General features: G+C 35.1%; 3 protein-coding genes across 3 annotated transcripts; 1 reads left to right on the forward strand and 2 right to left on the reverse strand.

Annotated features, from left to right (window-relative positions):
• Positions 1-75: 75 nt before the first annotated feature.
• On the forward strand, positions 76-5774 carry LOC142625900 (carbamoyl phosphate synthase small chain, chloroplastic-like). Its single transcript, XM_075799649.1, has 10 exons — positions 76-410; positions 1963-2095; positions 3363-3451; positions 3538-3598; positions 3688-3755; positions 3891-4019; positions 4243-4352; positions 4445-4792; positions 5051-5216; positions 5529-5774. The coding sequence occupies exons 1-10, from the start codon at positions 266-268 to the stop codon at positions 5576-5578; spliced, it is 1299 nt and encodes a 432-aa protein (XP_075655764.1). The 5' UTR covers positions 76-265; the 3' UTR covers positions 5579-5774.
• A 2514-nt stretch (positions 5775-8288) lies between these two features.
• Positions 8289-13318, reverse strand: LOC142623892 (2-oxoisovalerate dehydrogenase subunit alpha 2, mitochondrial-like). Its single transcript, XM_075797373.1, has 9 exons — positions 12965-13318; positions 11498-11635; positions 11209-11391; positions 10917-11074; positions 10443-10542; positions 9856-9967; positions 9616-9755; positions 9326-9511; positions 8289-8628 (listed from the first exon to the last, which is right to left on the reverse strand). Exons 1-9 carry the CDS (start codon positions 13220-13222, stop codon positions 8461-8463), a joined length of 1443 nt encoding a protein of 480 aa, XP_075653488.1. The 5' UTR covers positions 13223-13318; the 3' UTR covers positions 8289-8460.
• Positions 13319-13819: 501 nt separating this feature from the next.
• LOC142624575 (uncharacterized) lies at positions 13820-14894 on the reverse strand. The gene is made up of 3 exons (XM_075798186.1): positions 14722-14894; positions 14493-14544; positions 13820-14354 (listed from the first exon to the last, which is right to left on the reverse strand). Exons 1-3 carry the CDS (start codon positions 14892-14894, stop codon positions 14163-14165), a joined length of 417 nt encoding a protein of 138 aa, XP_075654301.1. The 3' UTR covers positions 13820-14162.
• Between the last annotated feature and the right edge of the window lie 322 nt (positions 14895-15216).

Raw genomic sequence — 15216 nt, forward strand, 5'->3', positions numbered from 1 at the left:
ATTTTATAAGATAATTACACGGAAAATAATAAGCATATAATATATAAAACCTAAAATAAAAAAGAAAAAGAAAATGCTTTTTCAGTACATTCTACCACTGAAGTTCTACCACTACTACTGGGAAACTTTTCAGTTTTGACCTTGCTGAGAAAAAGCTTACGCGCTCCCATTTTATCTTTGGCAAATTACTCTTTATAAAAACTCACAAAAACCTAAACTCATCGAAAACTTAACTGCCGCGTTCAGTGTCTGTGAGACTTAGAAAATGGTAAGCAAAGCAATGGAATTGGCTGTGACAAACCCACTCACCTGCTTTACTTCATCAAAGCCTCTTTCCAATCCTTCTTCCATTCTTAGGGCTTTCACCGTTAGATGCTCTGTCTCTCTCTCCTCCGACCGTGCCTCCACAGGTAACCCAATCCCCTCCTCTCTACATGTCTTTATTTTCAACATTTAAAACCCAGCAAAAACAAAAAAAAAATTGTAAATATTTAGATTTTTTTTTTTTTTTTTTGGTGTGTGTGTGTATCATATTGTGGTTGGCCATTCATGCGATTATACAATGCTATATATATTTTTTGTTTTTAAACTATTGATTATAGTCAATTCGGTCTATGGTGTTGCTGAAAACAAGTTGTGAAATTTGGTTTACAAATTGACTGATTGAGTGGTTCAAGCTGTGGTTCAAAAAATTTGATTAGTATTGATAAAACACCAAAGAGTTCAAAGGAAGTATGATTTGTTTGATTTATTTTGGGTTTTTTTTTTTTTTAGATTCTCAACTTAAGACTTCATTTAAGACAAATTGGATTTCATACAGAAAAACATCATGCTGCACTTGTGCAGAAATTATGGGTGGGGTATCCTCCATCCATTTGACCCTATCAATTACAGACTTGGCATGTCTTGCCATAATGTGAGCTGCAGAGTTGGACCCCCTGCAAATATGAGACACATTCCACGCTTCAAAACATCGAAGATCCAATAGTAAGCCATCTATGAATTTTTGGATGCTACTTGGTGCTAAGTTTTGGTCCCGAATTGAGCTGACCACTATTTGTGAATCACTCTCAATAATAATCCGTTTAAGGCCGAGATCCCAAGCAAGCTGAACCCCATCTTCCACTGCTTTAGCTTCTATCTCTAATGCTCCCAAAGGCAGGTCCCACTTTTTACTCATTGCTCCCATAATTAGTCCCTCTTCATTCCTTATCACTACACCACACCCACAGCTCCCAGACTCACTGAAAACAGCCCCGTCTGTGTTAATTTTATACCAGTCCTGCCTAGGAGGGGACCATGGGCGTATGGTCTTTGGAAGGTGCCTCAACTGTGGTTGTTCCTTTTGCTTGATTTCTTCTACATCGTCAGCCACAGACCTGATCAATTCCTCTTTACTTTTACATTTCCCCTCATGAGTAACCAAGTTTCTATTGGTCCATCAGTTACACGCAGTCACAGCAAATATGATCCAGTCAACCTTCGGGTGTGATTCCATATTTTGGCTTTTAATTTTGGTGGACTTGGTGAAATTGAACCGTTTTTTGAAGACTAAACTAAGCACTTAACACATAATTGAGAGACCGAAAATGGTAGTTTAGCCAGAAAGCTTGTGTAAAAATTACTGTCTATTTTAGAATAAGAACCCACTTTTTTCTATATTAGCTAACCACTTTGCAAAACGCGCACACCTGTTTATCTATTCTATACTCCTATTTCGTTAAAATGTCAAATTTTCTTGATTTGAACAGGCACACTATAGCGAAATCTTATTTGTATAATGAATAAATGAGCTGATGGGTGTGTTTTTTTTTTTGGGTTTATTGGCCAAATTTGGGGGCTTATGTTGTTTTAGCTGAACTGATGTGAATGCTCTATCACTGTAGCCATCATTACTAATATTGTAATATATGTACATATAGTTGTGGTACTTGAAAGTTGATGCAATCTTTATTGCTTTAGGCGTGGCAGAAAGGCCTTGGAAAACTTCAGATGCTAGACTTGTGTTAGAAGATGGTTCAATCTGGAGGGCTAAGTCATTTGGTGCTTCGGGAACACAAGTTGGTGAAGTGGTATTCAATACGTCCTTGACAGGGTGAGCTGGTCTATAAATTCTTTATACCTGGATAAGTAGTTTTAAAATTTTCATTTCTTTAGATTTGTTAAGCGTGCCACATGGGCTAATCCATTGTTATTAACTTGTGAGAGTTTGTTTGTCCCTGCGTATTTCATGTTGTATTCTCAACTATCCACTGCGCACCCTTGCATTGGCTTGGACTGTTGATATGAAAATAGGGTGGCCTTTTTCCATAAGCTAGAAGAAATTGTTATTGATGGTGTTTCATCAATTTTACTTGTGGGTATGGTTTAACTTACACAAATAACTGCACACCTTTGAAACTAATTTATGTTTTCTGGAAGTACAACTAAGTCAAGGAACTTGCATTTTCTCGCTAAATTTACAGTAATATAGTTGTTAGTGATATAGATGCTTCCACATTTGCACGTTGTTCACAAGGGTGTGATGTAGTAAAAAGTGATATCATAGACATTATCAGTCAGTGAAGAAATTACTTATAAATAAAAAAATAAAAAATAAAAACAAGAAAAAGAATCAGCTAGTGAAGAAAGTCATGAGAAACATATTAATTCATACATTATATCAAATATCTTTCTTGTTTCTAGCACATCAATATGCTGACAGATACCAACGTTGCCAATTATGACCAAGTTCTGTCCAACATATCAGTGCTGATTGGGGATTTGAGAAATGTTTTTTTCATAAAGATAACAGAATGTTAGCATTTCTAGGCCAAAATTGGATTTGGAAGAGCAAGCCAGAGAAAAGAAGCTTTGAGATAATACTTTCATCCTAATCTCATCTACTGAAAAAGGGGACCTGCTTTACAATGTTGTCAATCTATTAGAAAACCAGCCACTGTTAGGCATGTTCAGCAAGTTGCAAGGAAAAGTTGGGATTCACAAAACACGAAGTATTGAACATGATATGCACATTTGAATGAACAGTAACATAAAACTAATCAAGTGTTATTATTAATTGGATGCTGATGATGGTTTTGATTGTTTGAATTATATGTTATGATGGAAATGAAAGGTGTACTTTTTTGCACTTGGAGCTTCCACAAGAAGTTCACACTTGTACATATTTAACACTTGTAACATGCTTCTATTTTAGATCAAGGAGTGCTTTTTGTTTGGTACTTCGTGCTTTAACCATGCCTAGGTGCACTTTTAACAATAGTGAGAGAACTTATTATTAAGGTTCATGAGTTGACTAGTTGTGCAACGTGCCTGCTCATTCTTGGAATTTGATTTTTGGTTGTATTACATGTATACTGCAGGTATCAAGAGATTCTTACAGACCCTAGTTATGCTGGACAGTTTGTCCTGATGACAAACCCGCATATCGGCAACACTGGTGTAAATTTTGGTGGGTGAAATTTGTCCGTTGAATCATTGCAAACTCTGATGTCTTGGAGACTATTTGAAATCTAATTTCGATGTCTTTCATGTCAGATGATGAAGAATCAATGCAATGCTTCCTTGGTGGTTTAGTCATTAGAAGCTTAAGTATCAGGTACAGTTTGTTAATGCTGCTTTGGACTTTCATGCTAGCAACTTTGTTGTTGAGCTGTGCTCATTTATTATTTTATAAATTGCTTCCAGTACTTCAAATTGGAGATGTGCAGAAACACTTGGTGATTATTTAGCAGAAAGGAACATCATGGGGATTTGTAAGTTATTTAATATAGCATGAGTTATCTTAAGACCAATACTTTTGACTTGTGCAATTTTAAATTATCGAGCTATTTTCTCCATGTAACTTCTGACCTCCCTTCTGCTTTTGATGCTGTGCCATTATCCTGCAGATGATGTTGACACACGTGCTATTACCCGTAGATTAAGGCAAGATGGAAGCCTTATCGGTGTTTTGAGCACAGAAGAATCTAAAACAGATGAGGAACTATTGGAATTGTCCCGTTCATGGGACATTGTTGGTAAGGATTTGATGCTGTTAGTTAAAGGGATTTGTAAATATTAACATTTCAAGTGGGGGATGGAGGATTTTTACCTGGATGTCTCCATAGATGTCCATTGGAAACACTAAGAGGTGCCAGTTGACATAAAGGTCATTGGCCAAATATTAAAATTTTAAGTCCCTATTCCCTAGTTTTTCTGCCAAAATTTTAAGTCCATAGTTTTCTTGCTTTTAATTTGCAGGTGTTGATTTGATAAGTGGTGTTTCATGCAAGACCCCTTATGAATGGACTAACAACACAAAGTCACAGTGGGATTTTAACGCCAATGGGAGAGATGGAAACACTTTTCACGTAAGCATTATTTAAGTTTTCTTGAAATTACTTCCCCTAAATAATTTGGCATTTGTTCTTACTATTTTTTGTTGCTTTTATATGAACTGAAGGTTGTTGCATATGATTTTGGGATCAAACATAACATACTTAGACGCTTGGCATCCTATGGCTGTAAGATTACAGTTGTCCCTTCAATTTGGCCAGCTTCAGAGACTCTAAAGATAAAGCCAGATGGGGTTCTTTTCAGCAATGGCCCCGGAGACCCTTCTGCGGTTCCTTATGCTGTTGAAACAGTGAAGGAAATTCTGGGGAAGCTTCCTGTTTTTGGAATATGCATGGGTCATCAGTTGCTTGGCCAGGCATTAGGAGGTAAAACCTTTAAAATGAAGTTTGGTCACCATGGTGGAAATCATCCGGTTCGTAACCTTCGGAGTGGCCATGTTGAAATTAGTGCTCAGGTGTGTTAATTTTATTTAACTCTTATCTATTAACTTTTTCTCTCCCTTAATCACATTTGAACATTTCTCTGAGAAACAGTTAAATATGACATTGACAAATCGTTTTTTTTTTTTCAGTAATACTGATACATTAGTAATTTAAAACTAAGAATTACAGTTTGTGAAAGTAATGTAATTCGTTTGTAAATTATATATATATATATATATTTATTTTTCTTTCTATGGGAGTGTTTTCACGATAAATTTATAAATTGGCAGAATCACAACTATGCAGTTGACCCTGCATCACTTCCTGAGGGTGTGGAAGTAACTCATGTCAATCTTAATGATGGAAGCTGTGCTGGTCTTGCCTACCCTGCACAAAACATCATGTCTCTTCAATATCACCCTGAAGCATCCCCAGGACCTCATGATTCAGACAATGGTAATGGACACCCTCTCTCTCTCTCTCTCGCACATGCACATACAGAATCAATTATCACCCATTGGGAAGGTGCTCACATTATTTGTATTAGAGCATTCCTTGAGATATGTATTAAAGTAAGTCATGGCTAATGCAAATCTCAAAAAATTCCAGAGTCCAACAGGCTAAATGGATGAGAGAAGAGCTGGTTTTGTGGATTTCCTTTTTAATTCTTCTTTGCAGCTTCTCTATGCCCATATTGTGAATTATGTTTATATAGAACGTATGACATAACTCCCATCATAGTATTGACATAAGGTATTCTTGCTACAGCTTTTCAGGAATTCATAGAGTTGATGAAGCGAGCAAAAGAAAATGCTTAAGCACACAAGGTTGCAGTTTAAGCAATCTTAGTAATGTCCATGAAGTTCACATCGGCTATTTTATGTGGAGGAGACTAGTGTTGTATTGTCAGTTTTGTTAATGTTTATAGGATTGGTAAAATAATTGACAATGTGCTAAATTGAGCAAGCCATTGATGATTTTAGAAGAATGAATGATTTAAGACATGTTGATGCAGGCAGGGGTCAAATCTCAGTTTTATCTTGTTTTATTTATTTTTAAGTGGTAGGGGCAATTTTGTAATTTCATAATTTCTAGGATGGGTTGTGCTAGTCCATTAGTTTTTATTTTGGTTTCATTTGAGTTTAGTTATTTAGTTTAGGTTTAGTAAAAGTGCCCAAGGAGTCCAAGTCCTAGTCAGGAGTATAAAATAAAGTCATATTGGAGAATAATAAAGTTTTCAAATTTTTAGAGAAGTTATGAAGCTTGTTATTGGTTTGTGTGATATAACCTTTTCTGAGTTGTGATGCCAAGGAACTTTAAATGTGATACTTAGGAAGTTTAGGTGTGATGCCTAGAAGTTTTTTTTGAATAATCTTCTTCTGTTCTTAATGGTCTGTTTGGATTGAGGAAGAGAGATGAGAAGTAGAGTAGAGTAAAGTAAAATTTGCCCAAAATTAGCTTATTTTTAGCCAACTTTACTCTACTCCTCTCCACTCTCCCCTCATTCCAAACCCAACGACTTAAACCTTGTCACCCTTTAAACCCTAAAAATCCAAAACTCTAAAACCCAAAACTACACATCCATCAAATAGTCCTAATAGAACTCTTAGAAAGCCCTATCAGGACTGTTGACTAATAGTCTAATAGCAACCCAAATCTTAGGTTTTTCCCTTTTGTTTTATCCCCAAAACCTTACTATTCCTTTCCCCACTAAAAACCCTATAATCCTCATTGTTTACACATCTGGCAAAATGTACATTTACCCGAAATGTATACACCTAACTAAACTGAAAACATAAACGGTAAACCTAATATTTTTACTTCTTGAACTTGCAATTTGTCATCATTTGGGATTTTCAACATGTGTATGTAGAGGTTAGTAATATTCTCTTCCCTTTTCTTCTATTTATTTGAGGTGTTTGTCTTAAAAATCCAATAGACCCTTCTAATCATTTGAGGTGTCTTAAAATCCAATAGATCATTTTTTCTCCGCGATTTCCCATGGGTAGCTTCCGCAAGTGACTACTATCAATGTTAAGGTTACATGATTATTCTTTAAGTAAATGGTTATATGGATTACTTGCAAGAAACAAAGATCATCAAATTTTCCTTTTGAGTAACCTTCTTTGGAGTGTGTCAGATAGTAATTGTTTCGATGATGTGAAATATATTTTAATAACAAATTGATTTTAGTAATTGTGGTGGGGGGTTTTGTTGATCAATCCTTTTATCCATTCACAACTCTATGCTAATATTTCATAAATAAGTTATAGTTGAAATTTTATTATTTGAATTACTTAGATAAAATGGTTTTCATTTAGGAATTTGTAAATATGTACCAGTATAATTTTTACTACACATTTATATTATAAAATTATAATTTGATATCTTAGGAACTTATTTATAATTTTCACAATCCAATATCAAGTTATGTTTTTATACATGTATCCATATAATGATAAAATATTATATATATTTAAACTAAACCTTATACACAAGCTTGTTCACAAACAAATCGTTATGTTTAAACTTGAATAATTTAATAGTTGAGTTTAAACTTATGCTTGAGCTTGACTTGTTTGCTAAATAAATAAAGATAAAATAGTTTATTTTTTAAAACCAAATCTAAATTTGTTTATAAATGACTTGGTTCATTTACAACTCTAGCCTTATCTAACATCAGAAGTTATTGCATGGTAGGGTCATTGACCTCCCAATATGGCTTTGGTCTTCTCTAGTGGACCGACATTGCCTGATGGATAAGGCACAATGTTCCTCATAGGGTTGTTTACTATAGTAAAGATACTTTACTAGCTGAATTAGCAAACATTTACACTTCTAAAATATTCTGAGTATGATTTTATCATTAATTGTTCAGTATCACTAGTTCCTCTCTTTTGGTTTGGTTAACCCTAGTTCCACTCTTTTGGTTTGGTTAACCCTCTAGACACTGAACAAGCCACCGAAAAGACTACATACTCTCATATATTGATAAGACTTAAGGGCACAACAAATTTCACAAATGTATGAGGTGACACATTGTTAATGGTGGATAATAAAATAGTGTTAGTAGTGAGATCACATGAAAATCAATAATAACATTGTTGTACTGTTGTATTTGTAGCATTGCCAAGTTGCCCCTATTATACGTGCTGTGGTAGGACCAATGAAAAGTTTGTGAAAGTATGGTGTTTTGGGTGTTCTGTTCAGTGTCGCTAGTCCACCCTTTTGGTTTAATGCTCTCAACTTCAGAGTCAGAATTTTGTATCTCCCTTCTTTTCTTTTTTTTTTAATTATAATGCAGTTACAGGTGGCCTCCTTGTGCATAATGCAAAAACCTTCATGCGGCTATAAAAGTGGCGTGCTTGCTAATTTAAGATATGTTATTCAGTTGAACTCTTTATCACAATGATGCTAGACTAGCACTTTGCAATTCTAGTTTTAGCAAATCAATTATCAGTTTTTCATCCATGTCAAAATTACGGATGTCAGCTGGCATAGATTGATAAAGATGCAGCAAAGCAAGGTACTAAGGCAGTTGTTCTTAATAAGATGGAGGTCCGGGTGCATGTTAAAGTTAGATGGCAACCATCTGATATGCTTTCACTACCCTAGCAGTAAAAGAATATCAGGCGCAAGAAAACATGTCCAAGCTTTCATGAATGAACTAAGCTGCATATACATGCACATTTGGATTCATCTAAACAGGAACATCTGGCATGTAATCCTGTGGATGTCTTTTCATGGTTTCTCTAAGAAATTTCTCCTGCTCACAAAGATTTGATGGGGGAACATTATATACATCTGTAAAAAGCTCAGCAATTGGTGGTTTATCGGCCTTTTCTGCCACTTGAATTGCATGTAACATCTGTATGAAAAGTGTCATTGGTTAGAAACTTGCAAACCTATATTATACAATATAACTATGGGCCCCAATAGTGTATTTAAAACAACTTAAAATGATCTGTAATGGCTTATATAATAACTCATTTGCAGTTCTTACAGAATGGATCAAAGTTGTATCATATAATATTGGCAGTATTTAGTCTATTTCCTAAAAATATAAATGTTAGTTATGTCCCTTTATTTTCTGAAGCATAGTGTTAGACCATCAATATTCTTAGTAAATTTAAGACAAAGTTATATGCGTTAGAAATTGCTCTAACTTTCTGGTATTTATTTGTTGGTTTTGTTTTTCAAGGTGAGAGAGCAAAGCCTGCAGGAGAAAGACCTTTATTGCAAACTTTGATTATGAACATCTTGCTTTCTTCTAGCAAGCACGTGATTCCGCCTTTATCTAGACCTCTTTTCTTTCTTTCTTTTTTTCTTTTTTTTCAATCAATTCAGTAGTAAATCTAACACTTGACTTTGCAAGCTCCAACAGAACACTTTTGCGTTGATCTTCCAAATACCAATTCATAACTTTTTTGTAAAACTGGTGTTTCCTGCTTCCTATAAGTTACTAGTTTCAAAAGGCACGAGGAACTAACACATGGAAATATAGTTTTAGTTTCACTATATGTCTATCTTATTTAAATATCTTTTAACGATACTGTACGTTTTACCTGCTTCCTCACAGACATTCTTAGCTCTGACTCATTCTCACTGCACCACCAACCATTGCTTTCAATCCATTTTCTAAATCTAGCAACAGGGTCTCGTGCTGATCTCCACCATTCAATCTCATCAACTGGACGGTACTTAGTGGAATCGTCAGAAGTGGAATGATGTCCCACACGATATGTTAGGGCCTGTCAACAAAAAAAATCAAACTGAACATAAGAATGTGAGACATCTATTTTTAACATCAAAACTGTAAGGCCCAAAAAACTGACAAAATAGATAATTAATTTACCTCAATCAAGATTGGTCTGTTTTCATTAATTGCCATTTCACGTGCGGCATGAACTGCAGTATAAATGGCTAGAGTATCATTACCATCTACTCGAATACTTCGAACTCCATAAGCAGGGCCTTTAACAACAACACCGTCACCTGCCAGCGAAACAATACCACAAACAGGTTAATATCCTCATTTAAAAAGACTGTAAAAGGAATTTTAAAGTAAAACAATGCACATGAGAAGGAAGAGTACTTCGAAACTGGTCTGAAGTAGGGGTACTGATAGCCCAACCGTTGTTCCGACAGAAAAATATAACTGGCACCTCCATAACTGCCGCAAAATTCAAAGCAGCATGGAAATCTCCCTAAAATGATTTGATGTATCAGAAAATATACAACCACAATCCAGAGTCAGTGAATTCATAAGGCTCCCTGGACAGCTAATGAAAATAAAATCATTCATTTGTCTTTCATTACCTTGATAGCACTGTATTCTTTTACTTTCTAGAATAAGTCATGGAAAACGAATTGAAATCATTACCTAGAATTCAGGAGTCACAGCCAGCCATGGTAGATAAGGATATGAAGAGATGTTTTGGCCCTAAGAGTTCTCCCTTAAAGGCAATGTGTTACAGTATCTATTTTATTTTTTTGATAAGTAATGGGTTATAGTATCTTTCATTTTTTATACTATTGTCAAATGGTTACTGAAACTATAATAAAAATAATTTCCTAAAACGTCCAATGGCTTCATTCCATATGTTGTGTCCAAACTCCCCTATACAAAAAATTAAGAGGGAGAGAGGTCTCTTTTGGGTAATACAGTAATTATATGTTCACCTCACTTGTGCCGCCATCACCAAAATAAGTGATTACACATGCTTTTTTTCTGTCCATCTTCAAAGAATATGCAGCACCCACTGCATGGGGAACTTGCGTACTGCAAAAAAGAAGGTATATTTGTGGCTGTCATTTTCTTCATGAAGAGTGCAAAAGGTTCTACATGAACAGGAGTGAAGTTACATGGATAGTTTGGCCATGGCCCCCAAACTTTCTCTAAGTTATAGTTTTGCCCTTACTTCTGACCTTAATTTTGCAGAAATATAAAGGTGTCCCCCCTCCCTCCCTCCCACTTTTTCTGTGTGTGAGTGTTGAAGGAGGGAGAGAAAGAGTGAGAGAGAATTTATATGCCTCCCCTATGTTTGGTCACGCTTCATTATGACCATTACTATTTACTTTGGCCCCTCCAATCTTGCAATTCTGGCTCTGTCCCTATACATGAAAGCACTACGACATAAACAGTTTATAACTTACGCAATTGTTGCTGCTACAGTGAAGTAATTGTGCTTGTTAGACCCATAATGGATAGGCATCTGCCTCCCTTTCCCATAATCATCTTTGTTTCCAAAACATTGGTTTGCAAATTCTTGGAGGGAGAAACCACGCCATAACAGAACCCCTGGTTCCCTGTACTGCACAGCATACAAATTTTCTTCTTGCATTATTCACAATCTCACTCATGGGCAAGGGAATGGAAATTTTGGTGATTATATACTGCTTAGAAGAATAGTAACACGAGTATGTATTTCATGCATGTGCTTCTAACCTGAGGGAAGACAAGGTCATCAATGGTGAGTGCTGCTGCTGATGCAATGTTAATGGCCTCTTCTCCAATTGTAGTTGCATAAAAGGAAATTCTTCCTTGCCTCTGAGCTTCATAGAAAACAGAATCCATGGTTTGCAACGTAACCATGTCACTGTACATTTTTACAGCAATTTCCTCACTGACCTATTAGCCCATAAAGATCTGTTTTGTTGGATATATTTTTACAAGGAAAAATATATTAAAAATGAATTACTTCATCTTGAGAGGGGAAAAATTAAAGGTGGAATACCTGTTTAAATTTGCTGCTCATAATCACCTGCCCATTGTCATCAAGTACACGGTAGCAGTGTACCCGCTCCACAGGTGATTCAGATACGAACCTCATCTCAGGGGTGAATGCAACCTTTCCTCCTGGGAAATCTAAGACCTGCAACAAAAAGGGACCTGAATGAGCATGAAAATCACACACACACAATTTTAAAAAATAATAATAATATAAGAAAAAAGTGTAGTTTGGAATAAAAATAGAAGAAGAAAAAAAACGCATGATGCCCTGTCTAGAGATTTAAGGGTACTTCTGAAGAAATTTCAGAATAAATTTTATGCTGGCCTGCATACTGTCTTGTTAAGTCTGTGATGATGCTTGTGCCTCTTATCTATACCCATATTCAGCATTCTAAAATTCTAAATGCTTATTCACTTCTAATTGAAGAGTGGTACAGCCCGTACAGCTCTGCTTAGTAATCATTCCAACAATGGTCAACTTAAAAATGGATTAGCAAACTCTCCATGACGTCCCTTCAAATTGTATAAGAATCCATTCCTTCTCCATCTTGCTTCCAGAAATACTCAAATATATGCACATGAAATCATAATACAATTTTTTTATTATTAATATTTTAAAATTCATGCCATGGCAAAATTTTGCTGAGTAAACATGAAAATTTTCATTTCATAACACATTTTTAATTTACCAAATTACTTGATAATAAAATTAGTGTAATATATGTGTGTGTGTGTGTGTGTGTGTGTTTATATATATATATCTGAAATAGCCTTGAAAATTCACCTTGTACTCATCATAAAGACTGCTTCCTTGAACCTTAAGACATCAGTAGTGATAGGAGATGGACCAATGAAATCTAAAAAGTTATTTACTAATCTAAATAGGTAAAAAAAAATGTCATCTTTAAGTGTAATGTATAATCTCTCTTAAATACTTGACCATACATGGGGCAACCAAACTGCATCTTATGCATGATAAAACATAACATCAAATGTCAACAAAAAAGTCTCAGTTCTAGGAAGATGTAGAAAACTTCACAATCTGTTGCACCAAATTTTATTTTTCTCAAAGCTACTAGGAAACTCAAAAGTCCTGCAACCAGCGATTTATTTACATGTGTATTTCTTGATTTCCTCATTTTAAATAAAGTGCATTGCAGCTGAGCTGATAATTAAACCCTTTTTTTTCTTTTTCTTTTTAAAATTTCTTGTTTGCTAAGTAAAAGGAGATGATGAAGTTTATTGGCGTAAACCCATTTGTTTTCCCTTGTTAACAAATGCCTTAAAACCCCAAATTTGCACTCGCTACTAATTCCAATGAAGCACATTATAATTCATCAAACACAGAGATCCCAAACAGCACAAGAAACTCAATCATTTGAACACTATATGACTGTTACACTGGCAATGAAAGACACAATCTAAAGCTACACACACACACACACATACAAAGTTTACATTCAGGGTGTACCTGATTATGATGATCATGATTGAGACAATCCCATTGTTCTTCGACTTTGGTAGATTGAAAACGGCGAGGGGAGAGAAGTTTCACCTTAGTAGAGAAATTTGCAAATGGGTCCCTTAGATTTTGAGCCGTGGGAGCTGTAAATGGAGGTTTTTGATGATGCTGATGGGTTAAAGAACTCGAAGAAGAGCTCAACAAACCCATTTTAGATTTAAAATAATAGAGAATACTTCTTGAAGATGTTCTCAGACAGAGAGCCATTGGAAGATTGATAGTTTCAACTTTCAAACCGTAGGAACTTGAGTAAAGATGGAGAGAGAGAGAGAGAGAGAGAGAGAGTATGTCTTTTTGTGTTTTGTGGAAATGTTTATCTTGACATTGTACTTAACTAGAGCGCAGGACTGGCGGGGTAATTATAGAATATTCCAACAATACCATTAAATGCTAACAAGCACAGACACTAATACGAGTAAGGATACAGACACGGTACAATATGGCAATATGTATGAGACAGATATGACATGAATAGAGCACTATAAATTAAGTGTTCGTGCTTTCTAAATTAAATATGCACTTATCAATCTCACATAAAACTATATTAGTAAGTCTCACTCATTAAATCGAGAGCAAAATTTAACTACAAACTTGTAGCTAATAACTAAAATTCTCAATAAAAAATTTACATGACTACATATTTTGAAAAAGTAAAATTCATTGGATTGTTCTTCCTTTATTTATTTATTTTTTTTCTTTAACCGTTTGGAGGGGTAGGTTTAACAAGTTTGATTTTGAAGATTTATTTAGCAGGCAAGATGAGTTTTATGGTTTCAACAAATTTATTGATTTACGTTTTGCGTAATTTGTGTATATAATGAAATTAATGAGATATTCATCGCCCTTACATATTTTCCAACCAAAACAAATTTGAAACCAAATAATCTTTAACAATGACCACAATTGACATGGTGAATATACAAGAAAAAAACCATGGCCCTCTCAGAATATGTACAAGCTGCATTTGAATGCATTCATCTCACAATATTTACAAACCGATTCCCAAAATTAAGATTTAAAGCGCATACTCATACTAATAGTGCTACAATAAAAGAACCCCTCAAAATGGTGCTCCTAGTGAAGGAAATCTCATTTGAAGGACAATCATATTCTTTCCTCAAAACTGTTGCATCATTTTCTAAAGCTCTCATACTGGAGAGGCAGATGTGAAGCCAAATTTATCAGAGAGCTTAGTTCGTGTAAACGGCGAAAGAAGTTCCATCTGATGAATAAATTGCACGTCGTGAACCAAGGGGTTATCTGTTCTTCCTGGAGGGGACCCCGGATAACATGATGGTGTGCACCCATTGCATATAGAATCCCTTCCATCAGTACTATTCTGTGTAAGCACTCACATCAAACAATTAGACATGATCAAATTGTATTAAACATTGAAACTCCTTGAGGAAGGAAAATATTGGAGTAGAATAATATAACGCAAACAAATAATAATAACAACAACATAACATGTACTTACTTTTTCAGAAATTATATTCAGAATATCTCTTCTCCCCTCTATATTTGGTTGGCTGATTACAAGGCATAACAGTAAGTTGTATGATATTATTGAAAAAAGATTTAATTTTCATTCTAATAGCAAATCTTCAGCACAATTTTATAATGCTAGCATTAATGTTTTGAGTTTAAAGTAGAAGGGAAAAAAAATTGAACAGTTAAAGGAGGAACAGTGTAACAAACAATCAAACCTGTGCTTGCCACATCTTTGGGGTTTGAGAAAATCAGGAATGGCAGGCCCAATCCGACGGGGCTTAGGGCAGAGGGGCTGGTCATTGCCTCTAGACCCAAGCTTGTTTGTTTCTGAACCTGAATCAACAAGATTGCTTTTCACTGCTGAATGATGCATATTGCAATATTGCATAACTCTCTCCTGCCTTGACCCTCAAAATTGAAGAAGAAAATCAATGTCACAAGTAAATGAAACAACTTACTTGTGACTCACAATTTAACTCTTCTTCATCAAAATGGTAATTAATTAAAAAGTTTCAGTTAATTTAAAGGTTAGCCACACGTTTAAAAGAAAGAGAGAGAGTTGCAAGTGCGAAATTTCTTATAAGTGAAGCCACATTGGATTGTAAAACCTGCTCAAGTGTAGGAGAGAGAGCATTTGCTTGGCTAAGAATGGTTATAGGATGTGTCTTGACCAGTTGGCATTTATCTCCTAATTTTTCTCTATTTCTCAT

Source organism: Castanea sativa, chromosome 2, assembly GCF_040712315.1.
Source record: "Castanea sativa cultivar Marrone di Chiusa Pesio chromosome 2, ASM4071231v1".
NCBI classification, from domain to species: Eukaryota; Viridiplantae; Streptophyta; class Magnoliopsida; order Fagales; family Fagaceae; genus Castanea; species Castanea sativa.